At 33.9% G+C, this 24,135-nt stretch overlaps 1 protein-coding gene across 3 annotated transcripts in view; it reads left to right on the top strand.

Moving 5' to 3' along the window:
• The window catches only part of Cntn5 (contactin 5), a 1,203,203-nt gene that overhangs the window by 934,162 nt on the left and 244,906 nt on the right, over positions 1-24,135 (top strand). For all 3 annotated transcript variants that reach the window (XM_045146290.1, XM_045146292.1, XM_045146289.1), the window contains 3 exons: positions 5,775-5,911; positions 8,450-8,579; positions 10,479-10,629. In XM_045146290.1, the coding sequence (XP_045002225.1) occupies positions 5,775-5,911; positions 8,450-8,579; positions 10,479-10,629 (418 nt within the window). The remainder of the gene's footprint in view (positions 1-5,774; positions 5,912-8,449; positions 8,580-10,478; positions 10,630-24,135) is intronic.

Here is a 24,135-nt window from a genome sequence, read left to right as displayed (position 1 = left end):
AGGAAGTGGGAGAGGGCTGAAGAGATGGCTCAATGAATGAAGTGTTTGTGACTTAACTCTAAGTCCTTAAGTTCAGACCATTAGACCTTATATAAAAGCCTGAAGATGTGTTAGCCTTCAGGAAGCCAGGGAAGTGTACAGGAAGAAGGGAAGCTGAGACAGAAGAGCTTCCCAGAAGCTAGTGAAAGGAGCTGTAAAGAAAAATGAGATTCCATGCCTCAAACAAAATGAAAGCCAAAGATGAACCTAAAACTTTGTCCTCTGACCTCTGCACAAGTGCTATAGTATACATGCACCCACACTCACATACCCAAACACACACACACACACACACACACACACACACACACACACGTAGTTGTGTGTTACTATATAATATATATGTGGCAGAAGCTTGATTTGACCAAAGTAAATAGTAGCAGTAGAACAGAATCCAACTTAGAATGGCAACTAGATTTCAGCCATCACCTCACCAGAGCCATGTATCTTGGAGGAAAGATTATTCCTACTTATTATGTTTTACATTAGTGAAAACTGATGCACTGAAATTCTTGCTGCTAATTCTCATCATCTCTTTTTTAGTTATTCACAATTACGTTTAACTATGCTTGGATTTTCAAAGACGGTCTAGCTATGAGAATACATACAGATTTAGGCATAATGGCATAAGATGATTGACTCCTGATTTATAACATCCATAAGCAATGTCATAACTTTCTTTCCAGAGAGAAAAACAAATTCTTACCTTGTATTCTATTGTTTTGAAAATGATAGTGCATGTATGTTAGAAAACGAAGTAAAAACTGTATGTGGACAATGGATATGGGGTGAGAATTCAATGAAATATATTACATGCAATCATAGTAACATACTGAAGTTAGAATTACAATCTACAGCTTACAACAGAGACTCTTTAAGCTAAGGAGCTCATTTCCAACCACCTATTACAGCAAGGACAACATAGCATTGGGACTTTAACCTATTTTTATCCCCAATTGTATCATCTTTCCAACATACTACATTATCTCTCACTGTCCCACAGCTGAGAGTCATAACACTAAAATTGATCTATGTGGATAAAATATGTTGATGTCTCAATATTTAAAATACAAGATCAATGAAGGAGGCAAATAATGCTTAGGAGTTATCAATAGAGGGTTATAGAATTCCTAATGATAGGAGATAATAAGGAACACTTTTCTTTCTGCACATCTGTTTAGTGCTTTAAAAAATGGAACCCAGAGACTATCCTTAAGTTCCAATGTGTTATATAAATAGTTGTAATATACAGTGCATCTGGCAAAGTTCTAATAGCTTCCAGGTTTAATGTATCATATGCATCTTCAGTTTTCTAGGGCTGGAAAGAGGTAGCCTGACACAAGCCAAATAAAAGGAGTTACCAGGTTTATTTTAAATACACCCCAAACCTGGGATTTCATTGTGTGGAAAAGTCAGATTCTCCACCACACAGAACAATCTGTGGTGTATGCTGACCTCACATTCCTATTAACAAGTTAGTTATTATCACAAATAATTTTGTTGTCCTAAGAACTTTTGAGTGCTATGCTGTCTTTTTTATTTTGTGGATTCAAGCAAATTCAGGTTAACTCCCAGTGTTTTCTTAAAATTTTTTTTTATATCTTTCAGTGCCATTATACATCATCTTTTATGGTATGGATCACATCATAATATTAAATTAGAAGTTTATGGAATATCTTGAAATTATATATATATACATATATATATATATCTTGAAATTATATATATAATATTATATATAATATATATTATATATATAATTATATATATTATATATATAATATAATAATATATATAATTTCAAGATATATATATATGTATTTATATATATATTGTATTATGGCATGTGCTTTTAATCCCAGCACTTGGGGAACAGAGGTAGGAGGAGCACATGAGTTTGAGACAACCTTGAGACTATATAGACTAGAGTAAGTCCCTACCTCAATAAAACAAAACAAACTAAAATATATAGGGAAATGTATAGCTGATCTTCCACTAAAAATAACTATATTGTCCAGGCATATTATAAAATGATAATTCATAAACATAAATATCTTTGATGCTTATGCAGTGGTGATGAATTTGTTTCTTCAGTGTGGAGTTGGACTTAATTTTAACATGAACTATTACCCACATTTCATTTGTGTTGATGTCTGTGTGTATACATATTTGTGTGCATGTCTGTGTACATATTTGTATGAACTTGCTTGAAAGGTGTTAGGTCAGTTACCAAGCAATTTATAAAGACTAATTGCAAATGGTATTTAGGGGTACAGCCCGTACCATCCATCACCAATTTGTCCTGTTTCAGAGTTCCTTTAGCTATCTTGTGATATAGATATCAATGCAATGTCTAAGTTCTAAATGTGTTGTATATTGTGTCACAAAGATTTATAAACTAGGAACTCTCAGAGTTCAAAACAGGAAGATATGAAAACATATTTTTCTTTTTCTTGTCAAGAACTGATAAATTGTTAGAATTTTTAACTTATGGGCAAGGCAGCAGATGATTTTACTGAAACATTGTTGGTAGGGTGAATTCAAATAACTATTCCATTTCATCCCATTCACTAGACGTCAGGCTGCTAGTATACTGACATTGTGACACATATATTTGAGTTCTCAGGCAAGCATTACAGGTAGAATGATGTCCAAAACCATATGAGTAAAGAAGGAAAGCAGGAATAACTCATGGTAAGGGTATTGATCATTGTTCAATTCCTATAACAAATTCATTAGACTCCGTAAAGTAATGCAGATTATGTTTGCAGAAACTTTGAATTTTTTAATTTTTTCTTGAGATGACGATCTATTTTATCCTTATATTTTACCATTGCTTTCTTTGTAACTTAAAGATGTCATTAAAATTTTAAGCTCTCATAAGCTTCATAAACCAATATTTTAAATTAATTTCTACATATCTGATAATTTCTACAAACTATAAACTATAAAATAAATTATCTCATTATTTATTTGGTTGTTAAACTAGAACTAACTAAAATTTTTAGTAGCAATTTAAATCAGCAATAGAAGAGTAGTAAGGGATAATCTTCCAAAAGAATAAGAACTATAGGTGCCCAAAGGAAGTCCAGACAACTTACCTGTGGAGATAGAATTAATATACTTTACTTAATTTACGCCAAATCTGGAACTATAGGTAGAATTAAAACAGGCAATTAAGAGAAGTAGAACATTCTGTGTGGAGTAATAGTGTGAAGAAATGAGAATGCATGCTTGGCAACAGTAGTTGGTACATGTGGATTATAAGAGTCTTGCACAGAATGAATTAATATGGCAAAATATGGTAGAAAAGAACATGGCAATCTTAAAAATGAAACTGGAATTTATGATTACTCCTCTCAGTCACCTGTCCTAGGCAGGGCATGCCATACATATGTCATGTAACTGTAAAGTGGCTGACTTTGGAAGAATGGCACAATGGTGGGAATCATTCTTTGAAACACTATGCCAAGTCATCTGAAGCATAGCTTACAGTGTTCCAATTTGAATAACAGAATGTAACTGGACTGGATTAGGAATCGGCTAGGAGACACACCTCTGAGCTCATCTGTGTGGGATATTCCAGAAAGTTTTAACTTGGGAGGGAAGAACCCCCACCCCTTGCACCCAAATGTGGACAGTACCATCTCACAAACTTTTTAAGTGTAGAATATAGCTGGTTCTGGGTCTCTAAACCTCTCAGATTGAGAATTACCTAACCTGAGATTAATGAATACATGAATGATTGACTGAAATCCAGAGTAACACAGATAAAATAATTTGCAGTAAAGAAAAATATAAATCCAGTTCATATTTGTTGCTTATTTAAAATGTATGTATGTCGACAAATAATTACTTTCTTTAAATATTTTTTGTTTTATATATTGGATAGTGAAGAAAAACACTGATTTTTATATTTTTGCTTAATTAATTTTTGTTTTATATATTTTCTAAATGATTAGGTCATTTCCTGCATGTATATAATATATTTTCATCTTTTTGCCTCCCTTTAACTTCTCTTATGCCCCTCCTATAAAGATATTTCCTCTCTCTTCACCTTCCCAACTAGCCTACCCCCATTTTACTTTCATGGTGTGTGTGTGTGTGTGTGTGTGTGTGTGTGTGTGTGTGTGTGTGTGTCCCAATGAGTTGGATACATGCTGTTTAAATGAGCAAGTGTGTGAAGACTATTTACCACAACACTAGATAACTTCAGTGTTTGGGAGGATAACTATACTACTAAAAAATAAATAAATAAATAAAAAGTCTCACTCCGGCAACCATTGACTGTTAAGAGATTCGGGGAGCAGTGAGGCACATGAGCCCTCCATCCTAGTCATCATTAACTGCCTATAACTCTTAGGGAGATCTGAATGAGGTATGCTGGCCCAGAGAAAAATAAAACATTGAATTTCCTCTCTCATATGTGAATACTGGCTTTGAATTATTTACTATATGTGTTCAAGTGGGATTGAATGGATATAGATGCCAGGAAGCTACAAATGAGCCATGAGAGGTGGCATAAGCAGCTTTAGGGTAGGAGGGCACAATGGAGTACATGTGGCTTGAAATTAGAGAGGGAGTGCTGAGAGTAAAAGATTTAAGTAGGGATAGGTCAGGCAGGGAGATAGGGAAAAGAAGGAAGGGTCAACCAAAACTAATTATGTATGAAAGGCCATAAGGAAACCTACATCATTGTAAGCTAAATAAAAATATAATTACAAATAGATTTTTAATGAAAAATTTAGGTGGGCATGGTGTTACAAGCCTTTAATCCCAGTGCTTGGTGGGGGGGGGGTAGAAGTAGGAGAATTGCCATGAGTTCAAGGCTACCCTGAGACTACATAGTGAATTCCAGGTCAGGCTGGCTAGGATGAGACCCTACCTTGAAAAATAAGAAAAAAAAAAATCTTACATGGGTGAATGATGTTTTTCCTAGAAGCCATATGTTGTTAAACATTCCAGTGCTACATAGGGATGGGATACCTCCCTGTGAGTTATCTTAAAGGTTGTATAGTTACAACGCTATCTCTTGGTAAGTAATTACTATCAGTTACAATTTTGGGAGGATTAATTTCAAAAATTATATTGGAAGGATTAGAGTCAATGAAAAATTTTATACCAAGTAAACTAACTAACTATTTGAACTAACAAATTAATTTTCCAAAACCACTCAGGTTATGTAGGACAAAAAACAACAACCAGATGTGTCTGGAGTCCATTTGTAGAGGTTGGAGCACCTGGTGTGCCCATTTTCTCTTTCTCTCTCTCTCCCTTCCTTCCTCCCTCCCTGCTTCTGCTTGCAAATAAATAATTAATAAAATATTCAAGAAGAAAAGCAAAGTAGATACTTGGATGCTCAGGAACGGAGTCTGTTGCATTGCTTCTTCCTGGGTTTGCTGTTATAGTGTTTCAAAAATGGGATGTCTCATAAAACTAGCTCCCTACTATGCAAACTCTAGGGAGAAACAAGCTACCTACTTTAAAATGTTCTCTCTTTCTTAAGGGTATAGTTCAAATCATTTACAAGTATCTTAAATTAGAAAAATATCTTTGTTGCCCTATTTGTTGATTTGTTGAAGAAATAGAGTTCTTTCAAATACCCATGGTTATGTAAATTTCTAAAAATCAAAAATAAATCAATGAAAATGGAGTCTTTTTTTACATTTCACTTTTGAAGTAGAAACAGTATTGAAGTGATGATTTACTTTTCTTTATTCCTTAAATGTTTACAGCATACCCACACTGGGTAGAAAAACTGAATGATACCCAGTTAGACAGCGGAAGCCCTCTGCATTGGGAATGCAAGGCCACTGGAAAGCCCAGACCCACTTACCGCTGGCTAAAGAATGGAGTGCCTCTCCTGCCACAGGTATTGTTGGGAACTCTTGGCCTATGTCTATAATTTTAACACTTCATACAGGACAAAGTAGTCTTTTCTCGTCTCACATATTTGATATTTGGAGGGAGAAATATACCATGTAGAAATAAATCTTTTTAATCATTTAACTGACTCTTTGGGTAATGCAGCACATAAAAAATATTTCCATTTAGGAATGGATGAGACATGCCTTTAATCTCAGCAGTTGCAGACTCTTAGCTATCATGTAGCATACTGTCATCACTGTGACAATAAGAAGTTAATCCATGAAGTGAAGGGTTTGTCCAGGAACCTGGAGAGGGGTTCTGTGACAGCAGATATAGCAAATATCTCTTCAGTAAAGCTATTGCATTTTTTTTTTTTAAGGCAGATTCTCACTCTAGTCCAGGCTGACCTGGAATTCACCATGTAGTCTCAGGGTGACCTCAAACTCATGGTGATCCACCTATCTCTGCCTCCCTAGTGATGGGATTAAAGTCATGAACTACTACACCCAGCCTATTGCATGGTTTTTACAGCAACTTTCTTATTCTGGATTTAGAGTGAATGCTAGTTAGTTGCATAGTAAAAATGATAATTTTAACTGTTCTCATCCTTGAAGGGAAGCAGAGGGGAAAATGACCAAAAAAAGGAGGAAATACATAATGTTAAAACTGAGCACAAGTCCTACCCAGGCAGGTCTAATATAACCATGGTAACTTATGTGTAAACTTTGAACCTCAGTTTGTTTCTTTCTGTCTTTTTAAAATTTGCTTAGAGATTTGCCTTCTTTCATTTAATATTTTTTTATCATTTTTATTTATTTGAGAGAAAGGGAGAAAGAGGCAGATAGATAGGAGAAAATTAGGGCTTCTAGCCATTGCAAACGCACTCCAGACACATTATGTGGGTACTGAGGAATCGAACCTGGGTCCCTAGGCTTCACAGGCAAGAGCCTTAGCTGCTAAGTGATCTCTCCAGCTCTGTTTCTTTTAAAAAATACTGAAATTATGGCTGGGGAGGTGACTCTGTCATTAAAGGCATTTCCTTTGAAATAATGAAATTGGATCAGGCATTGCTAGCTTTATTTGTTTCTAACATTCCCTTATTCTTAAGCCAATAAAGATTTTTTAAAATGCAATTGCATAAAATCTATATGCAAATGTAAATCAGAGCTTTAATAAAGCAGGTATTGATTCATAGGCTCTTCCTCACTAATTTTCCTAGGGATTTCCCTTTATAAGAGGATAAGCTGTCATACTTTCTACTGATAGCCTCCAAATAACATAAATCCCAGTGGTGGGTAATTTGTTTGCTAAGTGAACTGGTTTATTTAGAAAATGTCAAATTACTTGGCATCTATGTTAACAAATAATCAAAGCACTTTTCACTGAGAATTAAAAATAAATATTTTCAGGGCATTATGTAGAAAAAAGTATTATTTCACTAAATTAAAAAGTAGAATCTGAGAGTTGGAGGAATTGCTTAATGTTTAAGGCACTTGCCTGTGAAGCCTAAAGAACCAGGTTCAATTCCCCAGGACCCACATAAGCCAGATGAACAAGGTTACACAAGTGTCTGGACTGTGCAGTGGCTGGAGGCTCTGGCATTCTCATTCTCTCTGTCTCTCTTCCTCTTCCTCTCCCTCTCAAGTGAATGATAAAATAAATAGTTAAAAATGAATCTGTTTATCAGATATACTTTTTCCTTAATTTCCCCTATTTTACATATGTCCAAATCTTCTGTCATTTATATTAAATTCTTACCAAATATCAAATTTATATTTCTTGACCAATAATTTTATACATAATCCAGCTATGGAGAAATTTTTAGTCATGTTAGGTGGTTTAGAAATGCAAGAAAAGGCAATCCTACTTTCAGATCAATAAGATGATTTTTATTATGACCTAGGTTAGTTTTTGTTTGTTCCCATGTTCATACTCTCTATCCTTTCTCCTGTGGAGCTCTTGTTTAGAAAAAGAACTACCTGTGAAAACATCCACTGTTCATTCTTTTTCATTGGTTCAACAAGTCTACCCAATAAACTTTAATCAGAAAAACAAATGAACAAACAAAAAAAAACTGAAATAAAAACACACAAAAGCAGCTATCAGAAAATGCAATTGTAAGGCTAGAGAGATTGCTCAGTGGTTGAAGGTGTTTGTTGCCATGCCTGATGGTTGGGGTTCGAGTCCCCAGGACCCACAATAAAGCCAGATGGACAAAGTGGTGAATGCATCTGAGTTCATTTGCAGTAGCAAGAAACCATGGCACATACATACTCACTCTCTGCCTCTCTCTCTCTCTCTTTCTCTCTCTGTCTTAAAATAAATAAAAATTGCTTTATAAAATACAATTATAATTTCAATACTGACTGTGAAATATTTTCAAAACACATTACCTTGTGAACAGTAACTTTGCCAAATAATGTTTCTTTAAGTACATTCATTGGAGTCCCTCTTTTCTTGGTCTAAGAGATTGTTAGCATTCCCCAAATCTACTTCAGTTGTTTACTTTTAGGACCTAATTTATTTTGTTGTTCAATTACAGAGTAGGGTTGACATGGCTAATGGAGTATTGATGATCCATACTGTGAATCAGTCAGATGCCGGAATGTACCAGTGTTTGGCTGAGAATAAATATGGAGCCATTTACGCCAGTGCTGAGCTGAAGATACTAGGTATACAATTTCTAAGAAGCTTGGTTTCTTTTCATGCTCTCATCCTTACTCTGCTGACATGATAAGGTTCTAAAAATCTATTTTATGGTTTGTAATAAACAGTCTTTCTGGAATTCAAGGTAAGCTTTAGGAGACAGGTTTACTTTGTATACTGTTCTTCCCATCATTTTTCAGTTTATGGGATATTTGGAGATTGTAGTTTACCTTTTTTGTGTAAATATTAAATGGCTTATACAACCTGTCTTTCCTATGGCATTAAAACCTCCTGGAAAGTACTGCATATTAATTTTTGAGGTAAAAGATCTTGAGAATGTCAGGGATTCTGATGTAGCAGCCTGTCTCTGTTCCCATAGAAATGCTTCCTATTCTCCCAAGCAGCTGAAAGTTTCTAGAACTATGTGACTTCTAAAAAAAAAAGGAGCCAGGTAAATCACCCTCTTCTCACAAGGTATCAGTAAGCATCATTTTAACAATGAAAGAAAATCCTTCCTGAGGCCAGCCTTGGCTCTCATAAAAGACTATAGCAGTGACAAAAGTGGAGCCAGGACACTAGCTTGGATTCACTATTTAACTATTGCAGGGAAGAGCTGCTCCAGGGGAGTAAACTTCCACAGGAACATTCTGTGGACATACTCTCCACTGTTCTTCCCTTCCTGATGGGTCCCTGCACTTTGTTCCTAGGATGGTTATAATACACAAGAAATATTTATGTCATCTTAACTCACTGTCTTTCCAATGGGGCAAAAGCCTAAATGTGCTCTATATTACATTGTTAAATTCTCAAAAGATAGCTCTGATTCAGAAACCTGTGAAAGTACCACTTACATATAAACTAAATATAACATAGCCAATCAATTCATTGAATCTTGAATGTTTATAGTTGACATTGTTGCAAATTATAAAACACCCATAACAAGTAGATACAGATGTCCAATCTAATTTCCTATATTTTAACAAATCAAATATTTAACTTCCTTGTTAACTCTCACTCCAGTTTAGAATTTCAAGGTATATTTATCTTTCATTTAGTATAGTTTTTCAAAAATATTCTCAAACCCCCCTTTTACATAGACACATTTTCAAAAGGACGCTTTATTGTGAATTCTAATCCCAATAGGTAGCTAAAATATAAACTGTAACCTTCCCATAATTGTCTTCTGTTTTCTTTAATATTTTGGCATTCCACAATTGTAATGTGTATTGAATTTTTAACAAATGATTTGCCATGCATTTTATATTAGTATAATACGAGCATGAATTAGTGCAAAAAGACCCATTAAATGGTTTAGTTGGTATAAAATCATGGATCAGATCCTTTTGACCTGCACAGCCAAAAACATCTTTACAAAAATCTTGTAACAACAATAGTAACAAATGATCAGGCTTAGATGAATAGTTGCAACCAACAAAATAAAATTTTGTATTAATATCCATATAGTTAAATTTCTTTAAAATGTATTACTTTTGGAACTATATTCAATTCATATCACATTGAAGTCAAATAAGGATTAAATAAAGTAAGATGGAAAATAGAAGACACAGAACTGCCTTCTCCGTGGATAAAGCCCATCTTTCTAGGGAAACCCTCATTTGACTAGACAACCCCTTGTCTGTTTGCCCAATAGCCTTTCAGTTTTTCATAATGAGTACTGATAATCATAAATAGCATGTTTAAAAAAATACCCTTCATCTTTAAACCCCACATTGTGAAAAAGTTATCAGCCAAAAGAAAGATAAGAAAAGCAGCAAGACTTACTTTGCATTTTACATAAGGCTGTATATTTTTTATGAGATTTTAAAGAGAAATATAAAGTAGAGGAGAAACTTAAGAAGCTTAGAAATTAAACATTAAGGAGAATTGATATTGCTTTTGATGGATTTACTTTTTCTTCTTAATAGCATCAGCTCCCACTTTTGCATTGAATCAACTGAAGAAAACAATAATTGTTACCAAAGACCGGGAAGTCCTCATAGAGTGCAAACCACAAGGTTCTCCAAAACCAACCATCTCTTGGAAAAAGGGAGACAAAACAGTGAGAGAAAACAAAAGGTTAGAGGTTTATTTTGTCTTTCAGTCTGATAACACCAAACTCTGTTACTTTTAGTGAACATGCAAGTAATGGTTTTAAAGGTAGCAATTTCATTATGCTGGCCATTTTAGCTTCTCAGTTTGGCTTTGCATATTTTGGAGTCCACATATTTCAATGACCATGTTCAGGTGTTTGTTTGGGTTTGATGTTGACACTTGAATAGTATAACAACATTCTGAGTCATCCAGATAATTATTTTATCATAGAATTTATGCCATGTTATATTTATGACAATGTTTGCCTTTCTGAAACCAACTTGGTTTTCTTTTATGAGAAACTTTGAAAAAGCCTTCATAGGTACTGTGTGAATGGAATGTCCTCTTAGAAAAGATACAGAGCCTGTGGGTTGGAAATGAAAGCACAGTGAGATGGTACCCCACAGATATTCTCTGACAAGTTGTAAGAGACAGTTCAGGTCCTTCAAAAGAAAAAGAGGAAGCAGTCTGCAATGGCTGGTTGTAGGTTCAGTTCTCTGGCTCTCTGTACACCTCCAAGACCATGTGCCTGGGCTATTCTCTTGCATCTACCTCCCAGGAACACCTTGATCTATGCATGGAGACTGGTTTCTATAGTACATCGATAGTCACTTCAACTGAAAGATAATCTTGGTACACAAAAAACTGGCCAAGGAAGTCTTGCTCCCGTGGGAGCTCAGTGGGCTTCCTAGGACTACTCTTGGGGCCAAAGAGGAAGGTCGATGATTACCTAGTAGTATGAGCCCACCCTCACCTGGACTTCTGGAGGTAATGGAGGGTGAGGTCACTCCTCTCTTCCAGATGAAGTGTTTCACTGTTGCCTTTCTGTTTTTAATCATGCTGATGTAAAATAGGATTTATGTAAAATAGGATTGTTATTTTGACTGCAACAAGCAAATCTGAAATGTGCAGAGGAATATTTAACATGTAAATATCTGTCTTTGGCAAGTAAAAGCCAAAGAATATCAACACATTAAAAATCAAGAAAAAGATGAGGAACAATCCATCACACAAAAGTCTAAGTATTCTAGTTGGGAAATTCCCAAGCTTTGCCAACTAGTATCATATTGTTACAAATAGTGGTTGAGTTTTGATAAAAAATATCATCAATAAAGAGAAATTTATGTTGCATACATTTCATTACTACTATTTTAGAGGTTTGCTTTCATTTGATCCATAAGGAAATATTTTTTAATGAGAGAAATTTCCTTACAGCCTATTTTTTTCCCCTTAAAACATGTTCACTGACCAAAATTGCCTATTCCCTATGAACTAATGGGAGGAATGACTGTATTCAGTGTGTCACCAGAAGAATCTGCTATCAACAAATCCATGGATCTGGATTAGCCAAAGTGAACATCTTGTTTTGAAAGAGAATTGCTATTTCTTAGTTGGGGGTAAATCACAAACTGTTAGACCAGTGTTTCATTTGATTGAATCAGGCAAATAATGGGTGGTTGTGGGTGTGGAGGGACTCATTGCTCATAGAAATATAAAAACATACTGTGCAAACCTTATTAGAGAAGAAGAAAATTGGTTTTGTTGTATAGTAAAAACAAATAACTTGTGTTAGTGGGATTTTATTTTTTGCTGAATGTATTACATTCTGGAGAAATATCAAAATATCTAAGACTTAGTGCAAGCCATTCTATTCCAAATGCATTTCTTTGTTTTGTGTTTTAGCTTGACATGTGAGCCTTCTATTTATTGCAGTTCACCATGAGAATGCTCATCAACTATTCAAAAATATCACACTGTGAGTTTAAAATTAGATAGCATCTGTTTTAGCAAAGCAAAGATATTAACAGGAGTGATAGAATAAGGAGTTTTATATGACAACAATATTAACAAAAAGTATTATTTTCAGAAGTTGAAAATTACAACTTATAAATTTTACAGCTATTATTTCTTTTCTTTCTAGCCATTGCTAGTTGGATCAAGAGATGTACACTGACTTCATGCTCAGATCAGCCTATTAATTTACAAATGTCAATATTTCTAGCTGACATATTGCTCAGGAAGGAGAACGAAAAATGAAATATTTATGTTTATACCTACTCAAGTAAAAGCTTTTTCATTTTGTATTGATGTAGTAGTCTGTATGTCCCAATATATATGTTTAGATTTATAACCAGGCTATATTTACTAACAAAGACTACAGGTATAATGAACTTTGACCCTTAAAATTTATAGCTACACATGAGTTCTGATAGTCTGTAATCACAGCTACTCAAGGATCTAAGTTAGGAGGATCACAAGTTTAAGGTTTCCCTTGGCTACAGAGTGAGTTCCAGACAAATCTGGATCATTTAGTGATACACTAATCAAAACAAAACATTTTTAAACAGAATAGAGATATAAATCTCACTTGTAGGGCTGGACTAATATACATTATAATATACATTATACTCTGGGTCCTATCCTAAAGAAAGAAAGAAGGAAAGAAAGAAAGAATAGAAAGGAACAAAGAAAGAAAGAAAGAAAGAAAGAAAGAAAGAAAGAAAGAAAGAAAGAAAGGAAGGAAGGAAGGAAGGAGGGAAGGAAGGAAGGAGAAAATGACAAACTTGAGAGGTAACAGATGGTAACAAAATACCATTTTCATTAATGGCAAGTTTGTTATATGAAGATCCCCAAGTTTCATGAAAAAAAATCATAACAAAATACAAAATTTCAAATATATATGTTTGTATGTATATATATATATATATATATATATTGAGAATTCCTTAAAATATGATCTTAAGTTGCAATGACAACTTATATCCTCATGAAAAATTTAGATTGTTTCATTATTTTACTATCTCCCAGTTTGATAATTGTTGTAAATATAAATTTAAGTAGAAAGGACAAAAACAGAAACCTATGATGAACAGAATGTGTGCATCGTGTAAAGTTTCCTCTGAGAGTAGGTTGAAGCCGTGGTTATCACCTTGTTGTATCAGTACACACACTGAGACAAGCATTGACATCTTGTCCAGAGTGAATTAATGTTACAGAAAATGAAAGTAATAATATATTACAAAAGAAACATGTATATGTCACAAATCTATTAGTCACCTTTAAAGCATAAAAGCTTGTCCAAAGTGATGACAATAAATGAAATGTAATAAATTTAAATGTCAGAAAAAATATTTCAGAAAATAGTTATCTGAAAACATGTTAGAATACTATAGGCATGAATTCAAATTTGGAGCCAGGTGAAATTTAATACTGACCTACAAAGACAATGATTCAGCAATTGAAGGTTATGGTCAATTATCTGTTTGATCAAGAAAATACCAAATAATGAGCTAGTTTATCCATTTTTTGCCATATCTTAACAGAATCTTCTAGATCTTTGTTATGTTTACTTTTGAAAGAACTTCCTTTCAAAACACAGACTTTTTCTTATTCATCTTGCTTGTTAAAGACATACACAAATCAGTAAAAAAAAATAAAATTTGAAATTTAATACCTAGGACATAATGTGAATTTTAGCAGATGTTTCATTTGCATAGAAGTTGCCTGTTTTTATATTAAAGGAAGCTTCTTTCATTAGGTACTAAATGATTTATCTAAAATATACGAGGGCTATGGCTTATCTCTGAGCCAAATGAGGTTTTTGGGTAGTTGTTTGTTTATGAAGCCACAAACATCATTTATACAATGCAATCATGAAGATCAACTGCTCTTAACCCTAACTTTATAACTAATAATAAGGATGGCTGGTCTTAAATCTGTAGCACTTTTGCATTACGTGTCATTATTCCCCAGTGCTTAAGAACCAGGCTCCAGAACTGGAAAGATGGCTAAGCCATTAAAGGCACTTGGTTGCAAAGCTGGCTGGCCCAGGCTCCATTCCCCAGTACCCACCACAAGTCAGATGCACAATGAGGTGTATGCATCTGGAATTTGTTTCCAGTGGCAGTGACAGGAGTCCTTGTGCACCCATTCTCATTCTCTCTGTCTGTCCACTCTAGTAAATAAAAAAAGAAAAAGAATAGGATTCAAGTGTCCTGCTCATGAGGTTTGACTATAAATCTATTTTTTCTTAAAACATAGCATTATAACTGAAAATGCTAGTTTCACTGTATTGTAAGAATACATGAAATGATGTATGTAGAATAAACTGGCTGACATATGGCATATGGCAGGTGTTAAGCACTCAGTGAAGATGGGAATAAGAAGAACATGATGATGATAATGATGATGATGATAGTAGTGGTACCCTTTGAATATTGTGTCTTTGAATACTAAGTTATATTTCTTTTATCAATAGTATGGAAAGTTTTACATTCCTTTTGTCTTAAGTAACAAACTTATTCTTTAGAACTAAGAAAGGTATTTTTTTGTGTGTCATCTGGATCATAAGTTCGTTTTTCATTAATCTATGTCCCCACAATACAATTACATGTTTACAAACCTACTCGAACTGCTATCTCTTGCTTCACTATCATTCTTTCCCTACTTTTAGTTCAGTGACTCTGAAATAGGTCAATATACCAGCAGACTGAATATTTAAATGTCCCATTGTCAGCTCCATAGACTGGGTAAATAAGTGATTATCTGGACTAGATTGTTGGCTCAATGGTAAAAGCACTTGCCTGTAGAGTCTAATGGTCTGGGTTTATTCCAAAGCATCTGGGTAAAACCAGATGTTCAAAGTGGTACAGGTGTCTGGGGTTTATTTACAGCATCTTAAGGCCCTGACATGTCCATTCTCTCTCTCTCTCCTCTCCTCTCCTCTTTCATCTTTCTACCTCACTTTGATTACAAATAAATAAAAACGTATTTGAAAAGAATGATTATCCATGGAGAGTTAAGAGAAAAAGACATGAAGTCATCTTGGGGCATTTTTCTTTGTTTGAGTTTTACTCTTTTAAAAAAGTGATTTCTGGTTTCATTCCATCAGTCACACACATTCACTGAGGTTCCTTTATCAATCATGCCCATTTTCATGCTAACATCAATAAACTTCAGGTGTCTAGGAAGTGACATGTAGCATAGGGGTTTTCTCTTCTGGCATACTTTCATGCAGAATGTTGTGCTCATCAGGTGTATGCTGGATTTCCACTTCAGTTCATTATTTCTATTACCTGGCCATTAACTTTTCTTCAAATATAATAATCCAGAAGCTCCCCAGCAATGCACACACATTAAATCTTCATTATTGTGTGTTCAACTTCTATGCTTTCTGTGGACAACCCTGGCTAAAAAGAATACAAAGTTTGAGTACAAGCACATTTTACTTCATTTCCTTTTCATTGGCATCTATACAAAGTACTATCATCCATCACAGAACATGCCATATGTTTTTAAACATTATTCATTGTTATCAATCAGTTTTAATATCTAGTCAGAGAAAGATGCCAGTTGTAGAGATAATAGGCTATAACTCAAATAGCTACTTAAATAATCCTGAATAAAATAATAAAAACATAGTAATTATCATATAGAGGAGTAGTGTTTTAGAATATTTTCTCTTTTGGGGGGCTATAATAGAAGCAGACTTGTTCCAAACCCTTTGTAGTGTTCCCCTGCTCACCAATGGAGTTTTAGAACTTATTCACTTAACACAATAGAAAATTGTCCTAGAACTACCCATTAGTTGACTTCCACTGGGAATTCATGTTGTGTTTATTGGGCAACAATGATGAGGTTCACATACTGTGTCACAGACAAATGGGAAAATATATTCTTCATAAAAGCCCTACAGGACATTGTTACTGAGGGGAAAGCAGGGACTGCTCATTCTTGCTCAGGAAGAAGAATTCATGACTGTAATTAGGGCCTTGTTTTCATCCCTTTGTTTCTACCTACATGCTGTGTTTACTAATGAACAAGCTGTTTTGTTGTGTCCTCTGTGACAATGTCTTTTACATATTAAGAACATAAAACATGTAGACCCTAGGTATCTTGTTTTCTTTTCTCATACTGTTTAAGAAGTTGTAAAATAATGGAAAATGAACATTTGTATATAACTTCCTTTTTAAATTAAAATCTAATTTTCCAAAGGAAATGAAATAATCATAACAGCATTATTTATGTAAGAGAAGGGAAAGCCAATATCTGACTTCGTAAGATTTATACTCATGAACTGCTAATGACCTACAGTGTGTTATCATACAGAGATTGCTGTTCATGAGTCCATTGAGCTCAGTGAAATGAGGAGGAAGTGGCCTGGCACTCATTGTCAGGTTAGGGTGTGGTCTTCTTAGAATCAATGAAAATTCAATAAACAAGACATACCTACATACCTTCTTAATTTTCCAGTAAAATGCTACTAATACACACACACACACACACACACACACACACACACACACACACAGATAAAAACACCAAAATAAAACTTGATCTGACAAATTCAGCTGTGGTGTGGGAGAGAACATTCATCCTAAGACTTGAAAAGATTAACAGATAGATGGCAATCTACAGGAGGACTATGGAAGTCTATGCAATGACAACCCCATGTACTTCTAGCAAAAGAAAGAAAACATATGGTGCATAACTGTAGAATAATTGTCATAAATAAGATAGTAAGCTATCAAGAAAATATATACATATTATTCACCATAACTAAGTATAATAGTAAAATAAAAATTTTATATATGTCTAGGTATAAATTCATAAACACTAGACCTTTCAAAAAAATATAACATAAGTTGAATCCCAATAATAGAAGAGTCACAATATATATAAGAAAATTAAAGATTAGGAAACACACATACACACTGATTTATAGCATGAATATATATCTATACATATATATATGTGTGTATGTATACATATATACATATGTACACACATACAAGTGCACATATATTTATGAAACATTATATTTTTCCTAAATCATGATTATGATAACTATTTAAGGATAATATGTTATGAATCATGTTATCAATTTAATTAACCACTTGTGTCTAGAATAAATTTAATTCTATTTGGAGAGAAAATTCATGCATACACATGATTTCTTACATAAATTTATTGAAAGCACATGCAACTCATTGTTCACAAATTGGGAAGAGGTGGATTACTGACAAAATAATCTTCATTTTAATATTTTCTATATCTTGTAAATTATCTATGGTAGTTTGCAATGAATAAGGAAAGTTGAGGTGTCATAAATTTTTTTAATAGGGATTTTGTACAGATTATTAAAAATGATATATGTTTCTAACACATAGTTTAAAAATTCAATTAATTTATATTTTATCTTAATCTAAGAGAAGAATACTATAATTTCTTCTTCGAATGTATTCCTCTACATCTTTAAGGAGAAAAAAAATATCTACATTGAAAAACTATTCAAAATAGATCCTTCTATCATTTTGGCATGGATTGATTACCAAGGAAAGTAAACAAACCTAAAATAAATGGAAAACTAGATTTCAAACTAATGAAAACATATGAGTGACTACTGTTCCCTTAGCTGTGTATAGTTCATTTGGTTGTCAATAGTCCCTCCCAGAGTAGAGCCCTCACTGTGCTTCCTTCTGCCAAATCCACTGAGATACACTTTTAACTGATGACAAACAAAAATCATTAGCATTTCATTTAAGGTTCTCTGATTTTGCCCTGTTTATTCCTCAAGCTATCATGCAGTTACTAAGCTGCCTATATAAAAGTGTGACTTTTACCTGATGAAAATTGCTAAATTCTGAGTCAATTTCACACAGTTATACCCAGTATGTTTACACGTCTAAGTGCTATAGTCTTACCCATCAGCAATGGCATGACAGAAACATATAAGATTCTGGAGACACAAAGTTCATAGTCTACATCTGTCTACACCAACCTGATTAATTATTTAACCAATTTCTCCCTTCCAAACATAAATATTCTCATTACTATCTTTCTTTGCACCCACAACCCTCAATAATATTCTGGCAGATTATTTGATCATCAAACTACAGTAGACATTCACTGAACCCCAGAGCAGGTCTTTTGCTGCATTTTTTCCACATTGTACATTTTACTTGCACTTTCTTCCTTTTCTTCCCTCTCCTGTTTTCAGTGCAGTAGTCATTCTCTCTAACATTGTAAATCTTACTTAAAAGAAATAATGTTTTTGCACTACTGGAAATATTTAAGCAGATATAATCATCAGAATGTTGTAGATGGTGGAAAAGTTATGCAAATGATTTAAATCAACTTCTGACTTACTGTTTTCACTAATGTGAAACAGTGTAAGTTAGATATTGTCATTTTGATCTAAAACTTTTGAAATTAAAACTCTGAGAGATACGTGATTTATTCACAACTATCTACCACAAAGCTAGGCTTTAAAACCAAATCTCATGCCACCAATTAATCAAATTCTAGTAATCAAATTGGTTAACAATGAGCCTATTTCATTCCACATAGAGAAGGGTGATGGAATTCCATCTCCCCCTGTCTTCCTTCCCTCCCTCCCTCCTTTATTTCTTCTTTCTCTTCCTTCATGTCTCTCATTCTCTCTCTCTCTCTCTCTCTCTCTCTCTCTCTCTCTCTCTCTCTCTCTATATATATATATATATATATATATATATATATATATAATCTCATGCAAACAAATATGAATAACATTTCATTTTTGTTATGTTGGAAACTCAATGATTTGTTTATATCTCAGACAACTAATAAGATTTACTTCCAACTTATAATTTTCCTTTATACAATATAAATTTATTTTCATTAATACATAATAAACAAAAATTTGTATATCTCGGTGGGATATCAAATAGTATTTTGACATGTATATGTACATTATAATTTGTTTAATTCAGGTTAAGTATACTGTGCTCTCAAATAAGTATCTTGTTTTTACTCTGAAACCATTCAAATATTTTCTTCTAGCATTTGGAAGTATATAGTACATTGTCATTCTGTGTAGATATCCTATTGCATGAGAGCATAACAGATGTCTTTCTCCTTCTACGTGTAACTCAGCACCCTTGCTCTACCTCTCCCTTCCCATCTCCCTTCTATTCCCCCATTCTCTGACAAACACTATTTTGTTTCCTCAACTTCTGTAAAATCAGATTTATATTCCACATATGCACGAGAACATATGGTATGTTTTGAACCTAATTTCTCTTCCATCAGAAGAAAGAACGCCAAATTAAAAGCTAAGGGACACAGTGGCCAAAATTTCATTATTTCCATTCAAATTGAGATAAACTAGATCACAGTGGTATTGATTGTTGTTCCAACTGTGAGAAATGTTCACAGTTGTCTTTCTTTTGGCATATTGATCAATGAAGACAATATTTTTCATATGACTTTTTTCTTTTGAATTTTTTAGTGTATATATTCATTGCACCTGGCACTGTGTTGCATAAATGCACTACCACATAATACATTAAGCACATTCCTCCATATTCAATTATCTACCACCTTTTCCTCTTCTTTTCCCCACTAGTCTCCTTTGTTCCCCTAAAGAGATTTGCTTCTATATTTTTGTCCTGTATACAAACATGAATTTTGGTATTGCTCTATGATCTAAGAACCACAGTTGAGGGAAACATTTGCTATTTGCATTTCTGAGGATGGTTTAATTCGTGTAATATGATTCTACCTTAACATTTTTCTATTGTCATTCAATTCTGGTTTGAAAGATAGTCAATGTTTCTAAACATGTTCTACTGCTGAAATACATGATGTTATGTAATACAAATATATTGAAAATCAATACACTATGTCAAACAGTTAGATAAGAATGAAGAAGGAGGACTGGAGAGATGGCTTAGGTATTAGGTTGCTTGCCTGTGAAGTCTATGGACTCAGGTTAAATTCCCCAGAACCCACTTAAGCCAGATACATAAGGTGGCACATGCATCTAGAGTTCATTTGCAGTGTCTGGAGGTCCTGTTGTATCCATTCTTTCTATCTGCCTTTTCTCTTTCTCACTCCCTCTCCTTCTCTCTCAAATAATTAAATGAATAAAATATTTGTGAAAGAATAAAGAAGGAAACAGTTTTCTCACATGTTCAAGTAATTCTGGTTTGAGCAATTATGTTGACAAAATGTAATAATGGTAAAACAACTTCAACTTAATGACCTACATTTAAAATCAGACTAGAGACCTCCACATCAGTTTTAAATCCTTTGTTCCTTATATGTCCCAAGTAAGACTATCAAAGACAAAAATTTCCTTCCTAAAGCTCTTTAAATAATGCTTTTGTCTCCTCAAAGCTGTCTCATTTCTCTTTTACTTCCATTTTCCCCTTAATTGTTAAATATAACACAAGAGGCATCAACTCCCAAAGGGAGGCAACACTGAGGAACTTGGTTAATTTAAGCTATAAATGACAATGAAATAATTCTGCCTCTGTTGTCCTACAAGCAACTCTAGAATGTGGTTTTACAACTCTAATTACCAATTTAACAAACAGTTCATAAATTCTCCTCCTAACTGGTTCATTTACCCCAGTTACTATAAACGGCTCCACAAGTTGCCTTGCTGTGCTCTGCACACAGGCTCAACTTGAACAAGCCATTAATTGCTTAAAGACTTTTCTTTTCAAAAAGCCCCCCAGACTACAACTCCAGCTTAATTTGTCCTTAATACAAACAGCATCTAAAATACTTGGGTATTCAAGCATCTAAGTACATGCCACTGACTCATCCCACTTCTTTCCCAAGTGACTCTGATGAATATAAAATGGTGAAGAGAGGTTTTGAGGATATTTAGTGGGGAAAAGGCACTTCATGGCAAAGAGTTTCAGATTCCTTTGAGAGTTTCATCATTACTTCTTTTCAGTTTCTGCATAAATCATGACCAAATTTACCTGCTTGATTCATAATGGGAATTGTACAGATGGCTACAAATTAGAGCACGGACATTATGTTGACCTTGGCTATCATGAAAATAATCTATATATCATTTGGATGAAAGATTACCTGAGCAAACTTTATCATCAATATGTTTGCTTCTCTTTGTTTTAATAAAATATTTAGGGAAAAATGATGCATGTGTATTACATATTGATACCTACAATTTAAAATGTATTTAAGTTATGTCTGGAAGATTCAGAGTACTGAACTATTTCTGTTTTTCTCTGCAGTTGTATGTGCTAGACCACTTCTCCATTCTTATGCCATAGCCAGATGCTCTAGGGACTTTTTGTTCACAATATATTTCAGTGAAAACAAAACACTAATCAACATACATTGAAGTTACTATATTTCACTAGTTAATATCAAGGTTAAAACTAATGCCTTTCCCAAAGAATCACTGGTCTAGAGATAAATGTGTAATGAAATCCTATAATGTAGGTTAGAATAAATGTCTTCCTCTAAAGCAATGACAAAATTTGCTACCATTTCTTGAGCACTGGTAATTTTATTATGTGCATTACTTTAATACAGTCCTCAAAATCAGATAATATTCTAAGGAAGATATAATTACCTATTTTAAGTGAAGTAATCAAGTCATAGAGAGATGACCTAAACTCTCACAGGTAGCAAGCAGCAGAGCCAGAACCCAATTAAGCCCAAACCAATTCACAGTCTATTGAACTGAACAAAAAGCCTTGAGAGTTCAGAAAGTAAAAAAATAAAATCTGGATGGAAAATGAGGAAAAAACTTTTGGATGAACTACCATTTGAATTTTTTTTTTTTAAATAAGATATTGACATATAGTGGCAGAGTATATTTCAAGAAAATAGTTTAAAATTTGAGAATGCACAATCAGTCATGGATCCTTGGACACTTTGTGCAAAGGAGAAGCAATGATTTCATGAATGTGTGAATTCTGGGTAGAAATAAAAAGCAAACAGGGGAGATGAGATAGCTGAGGATTTAGAAAAACCGACTTTCTCCCTAGGTCAGTAACTAAAGGGAAGCCTTTGATAGCTCTACTCCCATCTATTTTTAGTCATCATCATTATTATTTATTTTAAAAGTTCAAGTCAAGTTTTCTTTTCTAGAAAAAATAAATTAAAATTCACTACTATACCTACTTGCAAAGAGAAAAGAATTGATGAATAGAGGGTAAAAAATAATTTTCATTTAAATATCTCCGATGTAAGTACAGAAAGAGAAAATTAAGAGACTCACCTTCCCTGAAACTGATGCTCATCTTGAAGACATTGGGTAAAAAGCTCACAGTCATACACATGGATTTTTAATGTATATCTAAAAGGAAGACAGCATAGCCAAGAGCATGTCCGAAGAACAAGCCCACAAACTGGTATCCATGAAGCATAACAGTGAACTTGAAGAAAATCATACTGCTTACAGAACCATGAAGAAATTGTATTATTGTGCTAGCCTGAATCTATGTCCCTTAGTAGACTCAGGTGTTATTAAAATTAAATTTGTAGTTTCTGCCCCTAAGAGTCAGGGTGGGGGTGTTTCACTGGGGAAGGACCTGAATCCAGCCTAAGGTATCCTCCAGAGTGCTTGAGCTCAGCATGGGGTTCCCAGAATATTTGCGCTTGCAGTGCTGCTGTGGGTTTTTCTTTTTGCCCAGATTTGGGGAAGGGAGCAAACTTCTTTCACCATTATGCCCCCCCCCCCAGTCTGTAATCCTGAAATCAATCCTGTTCCTTGGATAAACTGTGTAGGATTTGGCAGTTCATCCCTGCGGCATGGAGCTAGTTGACAGTTAAGTTTTAGTGTTGATGGGGTTGAGCAGGAGTGTCATTCACCTAGATTTTGTAACCAGAACTAAAAAATTAGTTTATCAAAAACTACATATTCTGGCTGGGCATGGTGGCATACACCTTTAACCCTAGCACTCATGAGGCAGAAGTAGGAGGATCTCAGTGAGTTTGAGGCCACCTTGAGACTACATAGTAAATTCCAGGTCAGCCTCAACTAGAGTGTGACCCTGCCTAGAAAGACAAAAAAAAAAAAAAAAAAAAAACCCTACATATTTTGGATGACTGGGAAAATTCAGTGAAATAATTTAGTAAAGATATTCCTGAAACACAACAAAACATGAAAAGCAATGAAAAGTCAGTATGTTCATAAAAGCATGTAGTTTTCATCTAAAAATAATACATATTACTTCCATGAGACAAAAATACTAAAATCTAGAAATATTAGGAGATGGCTGATAAAACTAAAATATTGTAACACATTATTAAGAAATATGAATATATTAATTTTAAATGTTTTTATATTTAATCTTACTTAAAACTTTCATCCTTGCTTTTATTCCTTCTTTCTGTTGAGTGCTGAGAATTGAATATAGGGCCTTATGCATGCTAGGAAGGCATACAACTGAGATACATCCTTATCATGCCTGAATTTCTAATGCAAGAATAAAAGACTTAAAATAAATAGACTGGGCTTTAAATTTCTCATAGTAATTCAGAGATACTTTGTATCCTTACCATGTAGAATGTGGGCACCACTGGTTTGAAATAACTAATAATATTCAAACATTCACTGTATGGCAAGCTTTGTTATACAAGGACATTATAGATGTTACATATTTTGAAGATAATTTCTGCATTGTGTATATGCAAGTAAGCAGAAACTGGATAAGAAAAGATTCTGCTAGAGTGCCTAAGTGT

The sequence above is a fragment of the Jaculus jaculus genome, chromosome 3 (genome assembly GCF_020740685.1).
Source record: "Jaculus jaculus isolate mJacJac1 chromosome 3, mJacJac1.mat.Y.cur, whole genome shotgun sequence".
Taxonomy (NCBI): domain Eukaryota; kingdom Metazoa; phylum Chordata; class Mammalia; order Rodentia; family Dipodidae; genus Jaculus; species Jaculus jaculus.
The sequence above is the reverse complement of the archived record's forward strand: the minus strand, read 5'-3'. Positions and strand labels throughout refer to the sequence as shown.